Source organism: Lolium rigidum, chromosome 6, assembly GCF_022539505.1.
Source record: "Lolium rigidum isolate FL_2022 chromosome 6, APGP_CSIRO_Lrig_0.1, whole genome shotgun sequence".
In the NCBI taxonomy this organism is placed as follows: Eukaryota; Viridiplantae; Streptophyta; class Magnoliopsida; order Poales; family Poaceae; genus Lolium; species Lolium rigidum.
In genome coordinates this window covers 149,236,373-149,258,480 of record NC_061513.1, presented here as the reverse complement: position 1 = coordinate 149,258,480, position 22,108 = coordinate 149,236,373, and the positions used below count along the sequence as shown (strand labels likewise).

Below are 22,108 nucleotides of genomic sequence, written 5' to 3'. Positions count from 1 at the left end.
GAGGACAAGGGTCAGTCCATACCTTCCAACCTGCAGAACTTTGCGGTGTTCAGTGCAAGTTCATCACTTGCTCATGTCATTTGATTATCTTTATCAAATTACTTGCAAAGTACTATGGTTATCACTATTGCATAAAAATCAAAACCACTACTTTCATAACTATGAATATGACTATGTGGTGGGCAATGGAACCATGGATTGTGTTGATATGGTGGAGGTTCCATTGCACGGGTTTATATCCATCTAGGATTAAACAACAAATGTCGCCGAGTGATTCTTGTGCCGTAATACCCGTGTTAACCATAAGATCCGGAGTGGGACGGAGTAGTCAAAAGTGTTTCCACCTCTCGTTCATCAATGGATGCGCTTTACCGTAGACACTTGTATCTGTCAGGGCAAGCGGTTGGCTGGGGAAGCCTTAAGTCCCCACGGCATAGTCCGTAGACACTTGTCGCTCGAAGTGCAAGCGGTTGGTCGGGGAGGCCTTAAGTCCCCACGGTATTGCGGTCTATGATGGGTTGCAGCTACCGGCGAAGGAGTTTGGTTCGATCCCAAACTGTCGTCGTGGTCGGGGTCCACCCGTGAGTGGGAATAATGGGACCGGCGAGGACCCAGGGTCGGGGTGTGCAACAAAGGGTGGGTGTTCGAGGTAGCGGAGGAACATGATTGGCTAGACCTTATACCGGGCCTCACACCGAAGGAAGTGTGGACGGGAAAGCTGCCCGGTTGGCACCAAGGTTAAGATCTCTTATGGGTAAAGCAACACACCTCTCGCAGAGTGTAAAGAACCGTGACCTGTCACTCCCTGTTCCGGGATTGAGGAACTGCGAACGCGGCCGGAAAGGAGCTCCATGAAGTCCTAGTAAACCGGTGAAGGCCGACGGACATAGCTCTTTGAAATAAAAGCAATCTATTGAAGAAATGTTTATCAAAACTTGCATTGGTATTAGACTTTCTGGTCTAATATCGTAGCTAGTGCATTAAACACCTCTTATCTATAATGAACTTGTTGAGTACGCTCGTACTCATACCACTCTTAAACCCCATGCTTAGATTGTCCGAACCATCCGGAGGAGGACAACGACAACCATGATGGAGCCGAGATCATCGGCTACGAGGAACCAGACCTCTCAGGAGGAGTGGAAGGCGTAGACTACATCATAGTCTATGGATCCGGAGAGGCTTCCGGAGGAGAACAAGCCTAAGGATATCAGGAGGAGTAGTAGTAGCCAAGCAGCGCGAACTCTTACTAATTAGCTGCTCGTTTAAATAAATGTTTAGTTTAATGAGACAATGGTATTGTAAGTTAAGATGGGTTCACCTGGAACCCAGGAGATATCCTCTTAGGACCCAAGAGGAGCTCCGAGACGACTTGTGTATGTGTATTGTAATAATATGTGAATGAGTTATGGACCTTGCTATGTTCTGTTGTACTACTCGAGGGATGTGATATTTGCGGAATGGTACTTCGCGAATGTTATATCAACGACCGGCATACTACAACATGCGGTGGTATGCGGGGTCACCACAGTTGGTATCAGAGCAAAAGCTTTGACCTTAGGTTGGAACCTAGTAAATGGGACTAATCGTTAGGAGTCAAATAGGATTAGTAAAGAATTCTCTAAAAATATGGTGTATATTCAATTGAGAATACAACAATCATATTTTTTAGTGCGATAATTCTTTATTATCTCTATTATGATGCATTATTACTAATCTCATAATCTTTCTAATTCTACAGCCAACATGGCAAGTTCACGACCGGGAAGAAACGTGAAAGTGATGGATTCAACGCTGAATGAGTACCAGGGAGGACTTGCTGATATCTTACGAGCCATGTTACTAGAATTTGGGTGCGATCCCCAGATTCCAGTAAAGAAGTACATGTTTTATGATGGTCCGGTGTTGGCCAAGTGCGAGTAGGACTGCGACTTCCCGAATCTTTGGGAATGAGCGTAGTCATGCCGACTGGGGAAGCAAGGACAACCAATACAGCTTATCATATAGCTGTTATGAGAGCCATATCCGACATTCGGGAGCATAAGACGAAAGCGCTTATGGGTTCCGAATTCACCCACATTCCTCATATGGAGGAAGATAATGATCCCATGCTGAACCATTTCAAATATGCCAAAAGTAAACCCGCTGAAGCAGCCAAATATATGGATAACAGCCGTAACTTCATATCATTACTCTTTCAGTTGAATAATCATCTGATAGGAGCTATTGATACGATGCTTGAGGAGTTCACTGAACCCAAGGAGGAGAGTAGGGGCAAAGAACCTATGGAGAATATGGTACCCACACCAGTTTATTCAGCTGGTGACTACATCAGTTTTGATCCACTTGCACGTGAACCTACACCTGTTACACCTGGGAACTATCTGGGTAGTTCCTATGGGGGATACGAAGGCGGCGAGGAATCCGGAAACAATCAGCGTTCCGAGACTCCAATCGAGAATTCCAGGTGTTGGCGTTGGGGAGATGATACGGGAACCCATAGTACTACTGCGTATTATGATGGAGAGATGAATGATGACGCAACAACCCAGAACCAGAGCTATCCTAGTAATGAAGGAGTGGATGGAGGATATCCGACACAGGTTGAGTCGGGTATGGGTTTTGGTAATCCTTATGGTGGGGCTACGGGAGAGTACACCCGATGGGTGGATTATGATGCACTCAACGATCGGTTCATGAACACCGATTTCTCCTTAGGATCATCATCCGACTCGGATTACAAGCCAACGGGGAGACCTTATGTTCCAGGGTCTATCAGGAGGACGACACGTTCGACTGGATGGAAGCCTGGAATGTACCGGGAGTGAAGACCGATTAGAAGACCACCAAGGGAGGCGTGGCTATAATACACAAGTACCACGTGTATTATAGTTTGTAATATTTGTAGAAATTTGTATATATACTTTAATAAGTGAGTTTGCATACTCACATCGACTTGAGTTATGTAATAAGACCACTTATGTATGTAAATATATGGTGTATGTTTTGTATGATTTGGATTTGCTTCTTGATTTCCATTGCGTGACTAGTTCTGTGCACAATGTTGAGCTCAGAAAACTTGCGCATGGAGTAATTATGAGTATCATCTTGTGTTGCAGAACTAGGGGGATATGTCGGGAACGTTAGGAAACGAGACTGAAGCGCAGCGCATGGAGCGAGAAGCAAAGGAAAAGGAAGAGGCTGAGGGTGCAGCCAGAGATCAGTTTCCACCACCACCACCACCCATGACTCAGCAGAACTTTATCCAGTACATGCAACTCGGCGGAAGAGAGGCAGCGTGTAACACTGGAGCTGCAGAACAAATTACTTCAGGATCTAATGCAGCAGAATAGGGTGGAGAGACCGGAGAACCAGGGAGTCTCATTAGCGGACTTCCAAAACACCAAGCCGATATCTTTCGCATACGCGCCAGAGCCTATGGACGCGGAAGATTGGCTGATGGATACTGAGCGCAAGCTCAACACTGTTGGATGTAATGACCAAGAGAAGGTTAGATATGCTACCCATCTGTTGTGTGGACCTGCCGCATCATGGTGGGACAACATTGTAGCCGTGTATCCGGCAGGAAAGGTATTTACCTGGGAGGAGTTTGCAAGGAAATTCAGGGAATCCAATGTCCCTGAAAGTATCGTGGAACTGAAGCGTCGAGAGTTCGAGAGTCTCGAGCAAAAGGACAAGGCAATCCTGACCTATGTCAGAGAGTTCTCTAAACTGTCCCGGTATGCTGTTGAGGAAGTCAACACCGAGGACAAGAAGAAGAAGAGATTTCTGAAGGGGTTAAGTCCCCAGTTTAAGGTGCAGCTACGGATGATGAGAGCAACGGAATTCCAAGAGTTGGTGGATGCAGCCATCACTCTTGAAGATGACTTTAAACAACTGCAAGAAGAGAAGAGGAAGAAGGCCAAGTATGAGCCTAAAAGGTTTGTTAGCAACAAGCCCAATACCAGCTTGAGTTTCAAGCCAAGATACAACAACAACAACAACAACAGTAACTACTACGGAAGTAGGAGGAACCAAGCTTTCCAGACCGCCAATCCAATGGTCTGTCGAATCCTGTGGAATTCCAGGGCATTTTGCCAAGGACTGTAGAAAGCCAAAGGTAATATGCTTTGGTTGTCGCCAGGAGGGGCATATGCTGAAGGACTGCCCCAAGAAAAATAGTGGAGGAGGTCAATCTGGAGGAGGAGGAAGTCGAGGAAACACCGGAGGGAGCTGGAAGAATAAGAAGCCCTTCGGCAAGCTGAATTGTACCAGTCTGGAGGAGGTGGTCAACTCTGACCGGGCGGTGATAGGTACGCTCCGGATACTCACTCATCCCGGCAAAGTACTTTTTGATACCGGTGCAACTACATCATTCATTTCTCAACAATTCATCATCAAACATGGGATTAGTTGCACTAAGTTAGATACACCCATAACCATACTTTCGCGGGGGAACGATAGTAGTAACCCATGCCAAACAAAAACAAGTCATTATGATCAATAAGTGCGCGTTCGACGCGGACCTGTTCATTTTACCAATGAAGGACATTGATGTCATTCTTGGTATGAACTGGTTAGAAGCTAATGGAGCATTGATCGACTGTGTAAACAAGACGGTATCTTTGAAAAGTCCCGATGGAAGTAGAATGATCTACCAAGGCGACAAACATACACAGATTGAAGTTGAGCTACAAGCCGAATAGCATGAAGGAGGTGAAGTTAGAGGATATACCGTAGTAAATGAATTCCGGGATGTGTTTCTGCGGAATTACCGGTATGCCACCAGATAGGGAGATAGAATTCACTATCGACCTAATTCCAGGAACAGCTCCGATTGCCAAGGCACCATATAAGATGGGACCTAAGGAATTGAAAGAGCTTAAGGAGCAATTGGATGACTTGGAACAAAAGGGATTCATTCAAGAGAGTGTTTCACCATGGGGATCACCTGTGATCTTCGTGGATAAAAGGGATGGAGGAAGAAGGATGTGCGGAGACTATAGAAATCTGAACAACGTCACCAATAAGAACAAGTATCCACTTCCAAGAATACAAGATCTATTTGATCAGGTTAGAGGAGCGGGAGTCTTTTCCAAGATTGATCTAAGATCCGGTTATCACCAGATAAAGATCAAGAAGGAGGACGTTCCGAAACTGCCTTTGTCTCAAGGTATGGACACCATGAATACCTTGTAGTACCTTTTGGATTAACCAATGCCTCAGACAATATTCATGAATCTCATGAATAAGATCTTCATGCCATATCTAGATAAGTTTGTCATCGTATTTATCGATGATATCTTGATATATTCCAAGAACAAGGCGGAACATGCAGAACATTTGAGGTTAGTGTTGCAAACACTAAGGGAACATCAACTCTATGCCAAACTTAGTAAGTGTGAATTTTGGTTAGATCAAGTGGAATTTCTTGGTCACGTCATTAGTAAAGATGGAATAGCTGTTAATCCGAGTAAGGTAGCAGCAGTTCTAGAATGGGAAGCACCCAAGACTGTCAAGGAAATCCGAGGATTCCTCGGAATGGCAGGATATTATAGGAGATTCATTGAAGGATTCTCCAAGATAGCAGGACCAATGACGAAGCTGTTAAGGAAGAATACACCATTCGTGTGGTCTGATGAGTGTGAGAAGAGTTTTCAAACTCTGAAGGAAAAACTCACCACGGCACCGGTGTTAGCAGTTCCGGAAGTTGGCAAGGATTACACCGTGTACTGTGACGCATCCAAGCACGGATTGGGTTGTGTACTCATGCAAGATCGGAAAGTGATATCTTATGGATCGAGGCAACTCGGACCTCATGAAGTAAACTATCCAACACATGACTTGGAATTAGCAAGCAGTCGTATTTGCACTCAAAACTTGGAGACATTTTCTCTATGGAGCTAAGTGTGAGCTCTATACGGATCATAAAAGCCTCAAATATTTCTTCACTCGAAGGAACTCAACATGAGGCAGAAAAGATGGCTAGAATTGATTAAGGATTATGATCTGACAATCAATTACACACCAGGGAAGGCTAATGTTGTAGCAGACGCCCTGAGTAGAAAGAGTACCGGAGGAGTAGAACAAGAAATATCACCGGAGTTGAGGAAGGAGATAAGTCAAGCCCAAATACAACTTTGGGAGAAGGAAGCCCATGAAGGATTATCGGCGTTGCAAGTAGCCGATGAACTGAATGTTAACTTGAAGAATGAGATAATGATGGGTCAGCTGGACGATCCATTCATTGTAGAAGAGATGAGGAGAATAGATGAAGGAAGACCATCAGAATTTCACCGAGGAGAATCTGGATCTTTGTGGTTCCAGAAGAGGATTTGCGTTCCGGATATTGCTGAAATCAAGGAAGTAATACTCCGGGAAGCTCATCAAACACCATATTCCATACATCCGGGAAGTACAAAGATGTACATGGATCTAAAGGAACTATTCTGGTGGAATAACATGAAGAGGGAGATAGCACAATATGTTGCGGAATGCCATACCCGCCGGCGAGTGAAGGCTGAACATCGAGTCCGGCAGGGAAATTACAACCTCTACCTATTCCGAGTGGAAATGGGAGGAAATAGGGATGGATTTCATCACCGGACTACCCATGACTAATAAAAAGAAGGACATGATATGGGTAATCGTGGACCGGTTGACGAAAAGCGCCCACTTCTTAGCGGTAAACCAACAGGATAAAGGAGAGAAACTTATTGATCTTTACATCAAAGAGATCGTGAGTAAACATGGAGTGCCTAAGAAGATAGTGTCGGATCGAGGATCCGTGTTCACATCAGACGATTCTGGAAGCAGCTTCACGAAGCTTTAGGATCCAAGTTAGATTATAGTACCGCATATCACCCACAAACAGGCGGACAAACTGAGAGAACCAATCAGATCTTAGAAGATATGCTTAGGGCATGTGCCCTAGACTTCGGAGGATCATGGGAGGAGCACTTGCCACTAGCAGAGTTTTCATACAATAATAGCTATCAAAGTAGCATCAAGATGGCACCATTTGAAGCTCTCTATGGAAGGAAGTGTAGATCACCGATATGTTGGTATGAAGCCGGAGCAAGTAAAGAGTTCAACCCTGATTATGTCAAGGAAAAACAACAAATCATTGACATTATCAGAGACAGGCTTAAGATAGCCCAAAGCCGGCAAAAGAGTTACGCAGATCGAAGAGGAGAACTTGGGAGCCACAAGTTGGAGACATGGTATATCTTAAGGTAAGCCCGATGAAAGGACTTCGGAGATTCGGAGTAAAAGGAAAGTTGAGCCCTAGATACATAGGACCTTTCAAGATACCGAGTCGGAATCGGGGTTTAGCCTTTGAACTCGGATCTACCGGGAAGGTTGGCACAAGTTCACAATGTATTCCATGTGTCGCAACTCGGAAAGTGTTTGAAGACCCCGGATGAACCAATATCACATGATGAGCTCGAATTACGACCGGACTTGACATATATCGAGAAGCCAGCCCAAGATCCTCGAGGAAAGCTGGAAACAACTCGGAAATAAAGCGATCAAGTATTGCAAGATACAATGGAAGCATCACCCCGAGAGGGAAGCCACCTGGGAAAAAGAGGAAGACCCGAGGAAAACATACCCCGAGCTGTTCGGGTATTACAACCACAACTTCGGGACGAAGTTTTCTTTAAGGGGAAAGGCTGTAATGTCCCGGGTTTAGAGACGATCGAGGGGTAGATTTTAGAAAGGGATGTGCATTACATAGTAAATTCAGGGGAAATTTCGCGCTTTTAAACAAAAACTGCATCGAAGGGGGACAAGTTTCTCTCTCGACACCTTACGGGGTTAGGGTTTCGAGAGTGCGACAAACTTGTTTCTCACTTCACTAGTTTAGGGTTTTGAGAAGAGAGGGGAGAGTTCACATGATTGAATTCTAAATGTTATAACATGGTTGAATTCAAACCAAGGTTGAATTTGAAATTCAAATTCAAACATTAAATAATTACTTTAAGTAATTCAATTGAGGAAATTCATTAAGTAAATAACCAATAATAAACAAGATAAACAATTATAATAAAGTAAAGCTCATTAGAGAAAACTTTGAGCTTTATTGATCATCACACAAATTACAATGTCATTACAATATCCAAAAGTGAAATAAAAGAATAATACAACACATTACATAAATGGGCAGTAATAGAAGAAAGGAAAATAAAGAAAAATTACAACTTAATGAGCCTAGACTAAATTCTACAAGATCATCTTCATTTGATCTTGTATATGATGAACTCCAAGTCCATTTTGATCCATTCTTGATCCCTGCACATAAACACAACAAAAGAGAAGTTATGCCAAGTGGTAAAACCACTTGGCAGGTTAGAAGAATAATGAAATTGAGCAGATATGGATCAGCTCTGCCGAGCTGATCATCTCCAAACCAAGTTCAGAGCATCAGGTGCACACACACACAGCCACACTGCTTGCCGAGCAGGTGTGCATGCTCAACGAAGCACACACGGACCGGGGAGAGTCACCAAGATGACCAGGCCAAGCTCGTCGACCGGAGGAGCCAACAAGGGATCATATAAAACCTTTTCACAGCCGAAACCCTAGCAGCTCATCGACGGGATCTCCAAAGGGTAAGAACACAAAGAACAGCTAGAACAAGAAGAACAGCCAGTGCTTGTTCAACCTGTCCAAACTCACCACTGAACCAGATCAAGAATCACAAGCCACAAGGAGGAGCAGGGCAAGCCAAGCAAATCACCAGAAGCAAAACCTCTACAACAACACTTTAATCTAGGAGCTGGAGTGAGGTATACAATTCATCATGAGCAAACCAGATGGTTTTGCTCATAAATTGCACAGGCATGATCTCAATCACACCACAAGGGTAGAAACCCTATATGTGAGTCATCATATGGCTACTGGCCAAATTGGTGCAAGTGAACAAGAGAGAAACAAATAGGAAAGCACCCTGGGAACATTGGCTATGCCAAACTAGTGACATAATCAAAGAAATCCAACAAGGGATGAACCTATCTAGCTAATCAGTTTCACTCAGCACCTATAGCCACTACACCATCAGACAGATAGACAATATGTGTCTATTCTTGTTTGTCAACACCAAAGATCACTGGAAATCCCACAAAGAAATAACCAGTGATGCATTCACTAAGCCATAGCAAGCCCACCGGGGTGGGAGCTACCTAAACGAGCAATGAATTGTCGTCAAGGTTACCTCAACCACCGAAACAGCCAAACCACCAAGCCAAGCACAAATATCATTACCCGGATTTGGGTTCAAAATTGAGCTAGGGTCCCCAACCACTGTTGGCATCCCTCTAGCTCCATTAAGTTCATCACAAGAATCATCACTGCAAGCAGTTCATCTCATTTATCCATCAAACAAAGTAGGGTAATACAGATAAATGAATTATATAAGTAACCAAGTCACCAGAATCATGCACCTGATCCAGAGGATCCATGCAAGCATCAGCTGATGCTTGAGCAAGCACCAGCAATGATCTGTGCCACACTTATACACAGAGAAAAGTAACAGCAACCCACAGGCAACAGGTATCCAATATAATGATCAGCTATTGATGCTCACAAGATCATTAAAGCCTGTTAGAGCATGCTACTGCATGCTAGAACTCATTCTAAGCATTAACACATGGACAGATAATGAAATCAATCATATAACTGAACAATTGCATCACAGATAATGACATCAGGCAGCACAATTGCATCCAGAAGCACTCCATCAAGGGATGGAGTTGCCAAGTTAGTAAAATGCTCAATTGAGCATGATCATGAATTATAGCACAGAGACAGCATACCAGAAACACTGGCACTTGCCAAAGGCAAGGATCATGCACCATGATCAAGCCAGGGAGTAGTAATTGCTCATACAGGAGAGTCAGGAGCAAGATAGCAGTAGCAGCTAGCAATCCATGGCAGCAGAAAGCACAGCAGCACAGGCAACACAGCAGTAGCACACGCAGAGCGCAGCAACATAGCACAGCAGGAGCAGGCAAGCATCTCCACAGGGAGAAGTCGGCCAATGGCCGAGCTAGACGAAGAAGGGGAGAAGAAAAGAAGATAGAACAGGTAATAGAGGAGGAAAGAGGAGGAGAAACTTACAGGCGAAGCAGATGAACACGACCGTGGCGGCACGGCGGCACACGCCGGGCGACGGCGGCGCCAGGCCAAGCCAAGCCTGGTCGCCACATCACCGCAACGCCGGTATCTCCACGGCATCACCACGGCGCCAGGGACGCCGACGAACGGCGGATATCCGCGGATCCGTGCGGCCGAGGCGCAGATGCGTTGAGGAAGAGTCGAGGTGGAAGCGAGCGTCAAATCGACGCGGACCACCAGGTCCGCCGTCGAGAGGCGGTCCAGATCCACATCGGATCGTCGCCGATGATGGCCGGAGGCGGCCGGACGGGCGGCGACGACGGCGGAGGCGATTCGGTGTCGCGGGAGCCCGAAAGGGGATTAGGGTTGCGGGGTAGAGGACGACGAAACGACCGGGTCGGTTGGACCGAGCCCACCGGGCTGGTCCAACCTAACCAGCTCGGTCTCCTGACAAGTGGGGCCGAGGGGTATTTTGGGCATTTCCCAAAATACCCATTTAAACAAGAATTTCCAAGAATTTTATAAAATAAAATATAACTCCAAAAAAATAAATAAAAATATGAAAATGTATCAGCATAAAATTCTCTACCTAAATAAAATATCAAAGAGAATTTTTGAAGACAATTAAGAATGAGTCTTAATTTGAGGATTTAAATAATCATTTAAATCACACATATATTTTTTTCAATAATAAAAATAAGTCCATTAATACCTTTGGACTTCAAAACACCTTGACAACATTTCAAGGTTGGATTTACCCTAAATCAAGTATCCCTAAGATGTTCTTAGTATCTAACCTCTCATAAAATAGCAACGACATCGGAAAGGGGGGGAAACAAACCCTAAAACTGGAATCATGCATTATTGCTTCTTTAACCATTGCCCTTATCGGACAATGATGCTATTTTTCAGAACAAGAGGACAAGGGTCAGTCCATACCTTCCAACTGCAGAACTTTGCAGTGTTCAGGCAAGTTCATCACTTGCTCATGTCATTTGATTATCTTTATCAAATTACTTGCAAAGTACTATGGTTATCACTATTGCATAAAAATCAAAACCACTACTTTCATAACTATGAATATGACTATGTGGTGGGCAATGGAACCATGGATTGTGTTGATATGGTGGAGGTTCCATTGCACGGGTTTATATCCATCTAGGATTAAACAACAAATGTCGCCAGTGATTCTTGTGCCGTAATACCCGTGTTAACCATAAGATCCGGAGTGGGACGGAGTAGTCAAAAGTGTTTCCACCTCTCGTTCATCAACGGATGCGCTTTACCGTAGACACTTGTATCCGTCGGGGCAAGCGGTTGGCCGGGGAAGCCTTAAGTCCCCACGGCATAGTCCGTAGACACTTGTCGCTCGAAGTGCAAGCGGTTGGCTGGGGAGGCCTTAAGTCCCCACGGTATTGCGGTCTATGATGGGTTGCAGCTACCGGCGAAAGAGTTTGGTTCGATCCCAAACTGTCGTCGTGGTCGGGGTCCACCCGTGAGTGGGAATAATGGGACCGGCGAGGACCCAGGGTCGGGGTGTGCAACAAAGGGTGGGTGTTCGAGGTAGCGGAGGAACATGATTGGCTAGACCTTATACCGGGCCTCACACCGAAGGAAGTGTGGACGGGAAAGCTGCCCGGTTGGCACCAAGGTTAAGATCTCTTATGGGTAAAGCAACACACCTCTGCAGAGTGTAAAGAACCGTGACTCGTCACTCCCTGTTCCGGGATTGAGGAACTGCGAACGCGGCCGGAAAGGAGCTCCATGAAGTTCTAGTAAACCGGTGAAGGCCGACGGACATAGCTCTTTGAAATAAAAGCAATCTATTGAAGAAATGTTTATCAAAACTTGCATTGGTATTAGACTTTCTGGTCTAATATCGTAGCTAGTGCATTAAACACCTCTTATCTATAATGAACTTGTTGAGTACGCTCGTACTCATACCACTCTTAAACCCCATGCTTAGATTGTCTGAACCATCTGGAGGAGGACAACGACAACCATGATGGAGTCGAGATCATCGGCTACGAGGAACCAGACCTCTCAGGAGGAGTGGAAGGCGTAGACTACATCATAGTCTATGGATCCGAAGAGGCTTCCGGAGGAGAACAAGCCTAAGGATATCAGGAGGAGTAGTAGTAGCCAAGCAGCGCGAACTCTTACTAATTAGCTGCTCGTTTAAATAAATGTTTAGTTTAATGAGACAATGGTATTGTAAGTTAAGATGGGTTCACCTCGAACCCAGGAGATATCCTCTTAGGATCCAAGAGGAGCTCCGAGACGACTTGTGTATGTGTATTGTAATAATATGTGAATGAGTTATGGACCTTGCTATGTTCTGTTGTACTACTCTGAGGGATGTGATATTTGCGGAATGGTACTTCGCGAATGTTATATCAACGACTGGCATACTACAACATGCAGTGGTATGCAGGGTCACCACACACAACTCCCAGGAATTGCATGCGAAGACACCGCCTCTAGAGTTACTGAGTCACTGGGCGGATAATATCACTAGGGGAATTGCTCCACACACGACGATCTCTGTACGATCTCTATCCGATGATGCTTTTTCAGAGTGCTACTTTTCATTGGGTCCGCCACCACTACTAATTAATCATCAGCCGCAGCTAAAACCAGGACCCGTAATACTGTAATAGTCTAACGAGACGACATATATCTAACGCTAAAATAGACGTGAAAGTCTACTTATGTTGGGCTAAATGGTTGAAATCAATCGTGCGTCTATTTACGTCTAGGGGTGTTCCAGCGGCCCGACGCATAATCTTTTTTTTCCATTTAAAAACCATAATTTACATATTTGTAAAAGCAAACAGAGCTTGGCTCTGGTGGTTAGGTCCCTTGTGGTGCAACCAACCAACCTAGGTTCAAGTCCTAGACTTGGCATGGGTGTTTGCATTTACCTAGATTTATTTCAGGATTTAACCGGCGCTATGCTTTCAGTGGTAGGTGACGTGCCCGTCAACAGCGATGCGCCAGTGGTGACTTCGTCAACCTCAAGATATGCCGATTCAGTCCCTCGGAGAGCCGCCGGGCAAAGCCCGCTCGGTGCCGACGGCGGCAGACCTCCTCTTCTTCATGTGCTGCGAGGCCCGACGGGGCGGACCCTGTCCTATCTGTGTCTGCTCCGCTCGTTGCCGCGAGCGGCTTCGCGTGCGGTCGCGGCGGCGCCTCGTCGCGCCTATCGCCATCCTCCTCCCGTGCGTCAGGCAGGACCATCGGGGCGGGTCTTGGCCTCAGGATGGGGGCTGGGGGTGGCGCCAGTTCCGGCCGGCGCTGCTATGGCTTTGCCCGGTGGCATGGTTGTTGTTGGTGGCGAATGCGCCCCTTGCGGTGCTGCTTTTGCCGTGACCAGACCATGATGACGAGATATAAAAGGTGCATTCAAGGGAGAGCAGATTTGGTGCACCCGGGTGCGAGTGCTCCTGGTTTTTATAATTTTTTAAAATTATACGAGTATGTTCCAAAAAATCATAAATGTTATTCAATGAATACATATACTCATTTAACTTTTTGGTAGAAATTATGTTGTATTTTGAGCTAAGGAAAAAATAACAAGTTTATAGGGATGGAAATTCAGATTTTTATCCGAAATTTGCCTTTTTCGTATAGCTCAAAATACAACAAATTTTCATCCAAAATTTACACCGCACCTTTGAAATGTTTATATGCATGTATGGGTTTAATTTTAGATTTTTTAAAATCACAGTTATATGTTTTCCAAATCCTGAGCACTTGTGCTCACGTGCCACACTCAAGGTCGCAGTGAAGGAAGAATAGAGATGAAGGAGATGATTTTGTCATGGGCTTGACTTGAATTTCTGGGTAGGCAACGGGCCACAGACAGTCACACAGAGAGTCATCCAGATGCGATAAGACCCACACGTAAAGCATTACTGCCACCTATGATCGTACAGTTTTCGGACGTAAAACGTCGTGTGTATAGCAGGGCTCTATTACTAGTAAGGAACCTCGCCTAGACACAGGCCAAGTTCAGCAGCCGGTGACAGACTGACAGTAGCTTTTGTTCTGTAGAAAATTAATATGACCCTAGATGCATACACTTGACTTCGACCCCGCACACCCGAACCAGTACGAACGGTATTGGAACAGAACAAGAAGAGGGTTTAGATAGTTGTTTTTTACATGGTTGAGCACAAGGGACAATGGTTGTAGACTTGAAGTTATCCGTTCGCATCCGAGTATGCATAGCATCCATTCCATTTGATATGATATTCTCAAGATAGAAGTAATCATTACACTAGGACAAACAAGCATAGAGACAAGTTCTTGTCATTTTATCACAGTCTCCGCCGCGAAATGAAAAGTTACCCGGCTCACATGAATCATAGACTAAGGGCATCTCCAGCGGCGCGACGCAAACGTTTGCATCCGCTTTGGTCGTAAATACGTCTGGCACTCTCTCCAGCGGCACGACGCAAAGTGACCGGGCCGTCCGCGGAGACGCAAACCTGGCCCAAATATGCGCCAGGTTTGCGTCTCGGCGGACGCTGCGCGGACGCGTAAAGTGTCCGTTGCGGTCTCCACCGAGCCCGCCTGGCAGCGAGCCTGCATGGAGGGCATCGCTTCCGCGGCCATCGCTTCCGCGGTCAGCGCTTCCGGGTCTGCGCCGCGGGCATCGCCATGAATGCCGCAGCTTCCTGTTCTGCGCGTGCACTGGCGGGCGGCGGCTGGGCTTCTGCGCCGCCTTCAATGGCATCGTATCCCATGCGCGACCGCCCTTAAAAGTCCAGCGGCCGCGTTGCTCCTTCGCCCACAGCTCCACTCGCACCACAACCGCCGCTGCGCCATGGGGAAGAGGAACGACTTCGAGGCCTCCGGCAGCGGCAGCAAGAAGGTGGCGCTCCCCGTCATGGTGGGGAGGCTCATGCACGGCAAATGGGTGCCGTGCGACACCTGGTTCGGCGTGCAGCTGCCTGGCGGCTGGCGGCTCAGCTGCCGCCGGGTGCCCATCCCTCCGATGCACTGCGCGCGAGCCCGAGCGGACCAAGGAGATCCGGCGTAGGAGGCGGTATCTGCCGGCGGACCTCCGCGCCGATCCGGCGTACGCCATCGACTCCGAGCAATGGCGTACGTACCTGTCCACGAAGACGGACAGTAGACGCAGGGCTGGCTTCATGGGCGACAGGGATTATCCCTTCGGCCCTGCACCGCCGGCTCGTCGCCAGCAGGCGCCGACGCGACGTGAGCAGCCGCAGCACAACGACCGCAAGGACGAGGACAACGACGACGAAGCCTACGTCGTCTACGACGACGACGACTACATCGAGGCGCTCGCGTACCATAGCGAGGAGGTGAAGGACGACAGCGATGACTACGTCGGCCTCGTCTTCCACAAATGGCAGCAGGCCATGGCGGAGGGCCGGAACTTCGAGTTCCCCGACAACATGACGGACGACGAGAAGGCCAAGCTCGGCCTCCTCGTCTCCGAGTACGACGCGCCTGTGCAGCCGCCGTTGCCCCGCTACGCCACCGCTGTCATGCCGCCGGGCCTGTCCGCGGATGAAGCCCTTCGACGAGCGCTCCTGGACTCGGCGGCGCCTCCTCCACCGCCGCCACAGCCTTGGGCGCCTCCTCCACCGCCGCCACAGCCTTGGGCGCCTCCCCCACCGCCGCCACAGCCTTATGGCTGGGCTCCTCATCCGCCGCCACAGCCGCAGCCCTGGGCGCCTCCACCACCGCCTCAGCCGCAGCCTCGTCAACCTCGAGCACCGCGATCGCGCCCGGCGTACGCTCCCCCGGATGGCAACTGGCCGTGGGACATACCGGAGGTCATCGTGCTGGGACAGCCGACGAGGAGCAAGCACGGCCACGACAGACGACCGGTAGGCGTTTTAGGTTTTTTTTTATGTTTTCAAGTATGTAAGTTATGTTTCAGTTTTTGTAAATTATGTTTCAGTTCAAAAAAATGGTTCGTCCTAAAAAAAATGCGTCGTGCCGCTGGAGCCACCCCCGACGCAAACGGACGCGTGGTCGTTTTCGACCAAAAGGGCCGACACAAACGGACGCGCGCGGACGCTAAAATGCGTCGCGCCGCTGGAGATGCCCTAAGGGCATCGCGACACATTTTAACGTCCGGAAATGTCCGTGCGCGTCCGTTTGCGTCGGTTGAAATGGTTGAAATCGACCGCGCGTCCGTTTGCGTCGGGTGGCTCCAGCGGGACAACGCATTTTTTGGCCGAAACATTTTTTTTAAACATGAAAACATAATTTACATAGTTTAACACATGAAAAAAAACCTAAATGCATGCGCCTACTGCTGCTCTTCGTCGCTGTCGAGCACGATGAGCTCCGGTATCATCCACGGCCAGTTGCCATCCGGGGGAGCGTACGCCGGGCGCGCCGGCGGTGCTGGAGGTGGAGGCGCCCAGCGCTGTGGCTGTGGCGGCGGTGGAGGCGCCCAAGGATGCGGCTGTGGCGGCGGTGGAGGCGCCCAGGGATGCGGCTGTGGAGGAGGAGCCCAGGGGTTGTACGGCGGCGGTTGTGGTGCGGCCGAGTCCTGTAGCGTCAGTCGAAGCGCTTCATCCTCCGACAGGCCCGGCGGCATGACGCCGGTGGCGTAGCGGGGCAGCGGCGGCTGCACTAGTGCGTCGTTCTCTGAGACGAGGACGCCGAGCTTCGCCATCTCGTCGTCTGTCATGTTCTCGGGGAAGTCAAATGTGCGGCCCTCTGCCATGGCCTGCTGCCATTCGTGGAAGACGGTCGCGACGTAGTCATCGTTGTCGTCCTTGACCTCCTCGTTATGGTACGTGAGCGCCTCGATGTAGTCGTAGTCATCGTAGTCGTCGTTGTCGTGGTCGTCGTCGTCGTTGTACTGCGCGCGCGTCGGTGCCTGCTGACGACGTGTCGACGCCTGCTGTCTTCGTGGACGAGTCGGCGGTGGACGGTCGAAGGGAAAATCCCTGTCGCCCATGAAGCCCGCCCTCCTCCTGCTATCCGTCTCGGTCGACAGATAGGTACGTCACCTTTCAGAGTCGATGGAGTACGCCGGATCGGCGCGGAGGTCCGGCGGCAGGTACCGCCTCCTTCGCCGGATCTCCGCGATCCGATCAGGCTCGCGCACAGGGACGGGAGGGATGGGCACCCGACGGCAGCTGAGCCGCCAGCTGCCAGGCAGTTGCACGCCGGACCAGCGCTCGCACGGCATCAATTTCCCGTGCATCAGCCTCCCCAGCGTGACGGGCAGCGGCACCCTCTACGTCCCCTTGTTGTTGCCGCTGCCGGAGGCCTCGAAGTCGTTCTTCTTCCCCATGGCGCTACGGCGGTGGTGGTGCGAGTGGAGGTGTGGGCGAAGGAGGAACGCGGCCGCTGGACTTTTAAGGGCGGCCATGCGCGGGATACGATGACATTGAAGGCGTCGCAGAAGCCCAGCCGCCGCCCGCCAGTGCGCGCGCAGAACAGGCAGCCGCGCCATTGATGGCGAAGGCTGCGGCGCAGACGCGGAAGCGCTGACCGCCGAAGCGATGCCCTCGATGCAGACTCGCTGTCAAGCGGGCCCGGTGGAGACGCAAGCGGACAGTTTGCGCGTCCCGCAGCGTCCGCAGAGACGCAAACCTGCCGCAAACCTGCCGCATGCGGCAGGTTTGCGTCTCTGCGGACAGTCCGGTCACTTTGCGTCGCGCCGCTGGAGGTGGTGCCAGATGCATTTTCGGTCAAGGCGGACGCAAACGGTCGCTCAGCGTCCGTTTGCGTCGCGCCGCTGGAGATGCCCTAACAGAGCTTGAACTTGTTAAAAAAAGAGAGCTTGAACTAAGAGCATGGAGAATTAACTGGATGACGTAATCATGATTGGCATACTTGTTGTAAATTCTCACAAGAATGATATATGTGTTTCATACATAAGAATAAAGGCATTTTCAATGGAAGACCGAGTTTGGCATAGGGTACAAATAAAACGAAAATGAATTGATAAAACAAATCAACAGTCAACGATCCATGTGCCAAAATCTTAGTTCACTCGTTTTTGTTTACATTTTCTCCCCTTCTCGTTTTGATTCACTTATATTTCTGATGGGTTTTACATGTAACCTACCAACTTGCTTGAGAAAGAAGGCTTGGAGATTGTTGTTGAAATTTCTAGTCAGATTCAGTCGCTGAACAAGGCTATCGACCCACCCTGGCAGCTCATTTTTAATCCAAGGAACTATCATGCGATTGTTCTTCTAGATACGGTAGGAGTAATCTCTAACATTTATAACAGACAAACCGCAAATTATTTATGGGGTATCATCAAATCACCAAAATTTGATCAATACGCAACAAGACCCACCCTGGCAGCTCATTTTTAATCAATACGCATCAAGACAGAAACAACACAATCTGGTACAGGTGGGTTTCAGATATGAAACTGTATCTGAAACTGTGATGCCATATACTGAATGACCAAAATTTTAGGTACAGAACTCTGTGAATTGATACGTGTCAAACTTCAGAGCAAAGTAGCTATGCTAGTCCCTCCGACCCACAATAACTTAACCCAGGAGGCGAACGGGGGCTCCCTTGCGTGCCGCCGGCGGCGCCGCCGGTTCCCTCTCTCTCCGTCAGCCGCTCCAGCGGCGGGAGGGAGGGGCATCCTCGGGTCTGTTCGTTTGGCGGGTGCGTGGTAGGGTCAGTGTTGTGGGAGACGATGCCGAGGCCGTTGCGGTGGTGTCGCGTTCGAATAAATTCCTCCGGGCTCTGTTCGCGGTCAGGCGAGGCCTCTGCCTTCGTCTAGGAGCCAGCGGGGTGGGGGATCCCCGAATCTCGTCGAGGTCGCGAGCTATGGGGGCTGGAGGTCCATCGGCACCGGCCGGTTGGGTCCTCAGATGGGCAATGGTTCCATGGAGACGAAGACTCTTCTTCCTCCTTGTCGGTATGATTTGCTGCTACTGTTCTTCTTCTTCCTCTGCGCTGATGCTGGAGGGAGATCCTGGCATGCCCGGGCGGATGGCCCGGCTGCGGTGCTGGACCGGTCGGTTGACCCGAGTTTCCTTCCTTCCGGAAGGGACACTTTTCGCGGTACTCAAAGCCAAATATGGCAACGGCTGCTGCAGGTGTGTTGGATTGGTGTCCATGCCTTCTCGGCGCTGGTGTCAAGGAAGGAGGAAGCAGCGTGGTGGCAATTGTACCGTGGTCTAAGATGATGACTTGCTTGCGCTTACTTGCAGTTTTTTCTGCCGCAGGGGTCTTCTCTCAAGTTTCTGGGATGATGACACAGGGCTCCGGAGATCCTTATGGGTTATGGTTGTCTTAGGGTGTTTTAGGTGTTCTTGGTCCTTTGTGTTTGTGTTTCTCAGTGCTTGTAAGGGAGACAATCTCAAAAAATAAAAGGAGCACCGACATGAAGCACATGAAAAAAAGCATTGTTGAGGCAAATACACAAAACAGTCTCGATCAGCACAAAAGACTTGGTGCTGAAGCCGTTAGTGGCACAATGTGGTATAGGCGGGTATCAAATACCCCCTCCGTGATATGGCAAACTTTAGTGCTGAAGTCGCTAGTGGCACAATGTGGATGGCGTACCAAATTATGATCACAGTACTACCAAGCAGATCGAAAAGTTCTTGTTGAATTTTCTAATCAGATTAACAAGGCTATCGACCCTCCCTGGAACTTCATTTTTAATCCAAGGAACTATCATGTGATTTTTCTTCTAGATGCGATAGGAATAACTTATGACATGTACAACAGACAAACCGCAAATTATTTATAGGGTATATCATCAAACCAATACGCAATAAGACAGCAACAACACAATCTGGTACAGGTGGGTCTCAGATATGAAACTGTGTCTGAAACTAAAAGTTTTGGTCACTCAGTATATGGCATCAAACTCCAAAATTTTAGTTTACAAAGTAGCTATGCTAGTCCCTCCGATCCATAATAACGTAACCAAAGGAGCACTAACATGATGCACATGCAAAAGCATTGTTGAGCCAAATACACAAAACAGTCTCAATCAGCACAAAAGACTTGATGCTGAAATCGTTAGTGGCACAATGTGGTATAGGCGGGTATCAAATACTCCCTCCGTGATATGGCAAACTTTAGTGCTGAAGTCGTTAGTGGCACAATGTGGATGGCGTACCAAATTATGATCACAAATACTAAACAGATCGAAAAGTTATTATGGCAAACTTTAGTGCAAAGGAGAGCTTGTGGAAATTAGAAACACCCAATCCGTGATAACTGAAAGCAGCACTGACATGAACAATGAGTTAAAAATATAGTTGATAGTCCACTAACAATGCATAGTTGAGCAGAATATTTCTCAGAACGGTTTCAATTGGCACCAAAAAAGCTTAATGCTCATGGCACCTAGTTGTAGCCACAATCTTTTACCTGCTCTGATGCTACTAAGAATCGTCAGCAATGTCTGAGCTTCCCATCACAGAATCGCTCACAAACCCTTGCCTAACATTAAGAGATCAAGAACTAAATCTAGACGAACTAGTACGAGCCAGAGTTAAGCCTGCGAATTTTCAGGAGTCGCGGCGGCTATCACCTCAGGGGCCGGCGGCAGCGGCAGGTCGCCGGTGAGCAGCTTCCGGCCGACCTCGAAGGAGACGAAGGCGTCGATGCAGGCGTACTTGATCTGCACGAGGGAGAGGCAGTAGGCGTCCCACGGGCCCATCCTGACCCTCTGCGGCTTCTGCAGGGTCGCGGCGTCCGCGCCCATGACGGCGCGCGCGAGGGCCTGCAGGCCGGCCTGGCGGAGCTCAGGCCTCTGCATCGCCTCCACGGCGACGGCGCGCAGGTCGACCGCGTTGGCGACGGTGAGGTCGTGGTCGTCGATGAGGCGCTCGACGTCCTCCCGCACGCCGACGCCGACGAAGCGGAGGGCGGGGTCGGCGAGGAAGGCCGACAGGGCCTGGGGCACGAAGTCGGCGTGGAGGAGCTGGAAGATGAGGCAGCGGCGGCCGACGCAGAGCTGCAGCAGCGCGACGGGGTTCTGGGAGGGGCTGTAGCTGGGGCGCCACTCGACGTCGAGGCCGACGACGAGGTCGCCGAGGGCGGCGCGGATCTCCTGGATCCAGCACTCCACGGCCGCGCCGGAGGACGTCACGGTGGTGGCGATCACCTCCTGCCCGAAGGTAACGTCGGTGACGAACGTGTCGGTCTCGGTGGCCATTGGGACTCCGGACTCGGCTGGTGCTTCTTCCGGCTTCCGCCCGCGGAGGAGCAGGGTCAAGAGAGGGTTTTTAGAGGAAGGGGAACGAACTGAACGGCGACGAAAAGCAGGGTGGAGATGGCGGCGGGCGGGCGGACTGGAGAGGGTATGGTCCAGCCAGAGGTAGTAATCTCACAATAAGCCCTTGAAATATCTTGAAATTTCGCAGTAAAAAAAAGGTCTCAACCTAGCGCTTCTACACCCCGAAATATTTCGAGGTGCAGGTTATATTTTTTCGGACGATAGTTTACAAAGACAAGTTACTCGGAAACTAGAGGGGTTATCTCAGAGATAGCGTGGGGTTATCTGAGAGATAGCGTCCGGAAGCTTTTGAGCTCGGGCTTTTTGGTTGGTAGTGGCAGGTCCATTGGCACTTTGGCAAAAGATGAGAGCACGGGACGAAGGAATCAAGCTGTCAGACGCCCCCAAGAAGTCTTTGTCGTCAACTTCTAACAAAGAGCTAATTACACTACTAGTCCAACAACTTATGCACCATGTGATAGTTTAGTCCTACATCATGCAAAGTGTGGAACCGCAGTCTTAGAAGTTGTATCCTATGTGAAGTTTTGATCCTCGATCAATCAAAAATAGACATGTGGTGTTGTAGTTTTTGCAAAAAAACCTCTAATATTTTTAATTTGCCTGTGTGACCTTTGATGCCATCTTACATACGGAACCCATCTGTTAGGGCTACGAAATAAATAAAACTTAAAGTGAGCATTGAGGATCAAACTCGCGACCTGCTGCTAGCTCTATTTCTCGGTGGCCAAAGGACCACAAATAAATGTACGTTCTAAA

At 48.9% G+C, this 22,108-nt stretch overlaps 1 protein-coding gene across 1 annotated transcript; it reads right to left on the bottom strand.

Moving 5' to 3' along the window:
• Positions 1-20,353: 20,353 nt before the first annotated feature.
• Positions 20,354-21,324, bottom strand: LOC124668264 (Werner Syndrome-like exonuclease). Its single transcript, XM_047205432.1, has 2 exons — positions 20,539-21,324; positions 20,354-20,505 (listed from the first exon to the last, which is right to left on the bottom strand). The coding sequence occupies exon 1, from the start codon at positions 21,269-21,271 to the stop codon at positions 20,606-20,608; it is 666 nt and encodes a 221-aa protein (XP_047061388.1). The 5' UTR covers positions 21,272-21,324; the 3' UTR covers positions 20,354-20,505; positions 20,539-20,605.
• Positions 21,325-22,108: the final 784 nt, after the last annotated feature.

Excerpts from the sequence above, each read along its gene's own strand:
- LOC124668264 (XM_047205432.1), bottom strand. The coding sequence starts at position 21,271 with ATGGCCACCGAGACCGACACGTTCGTCACCGACGTTACCTTCGGGCAG.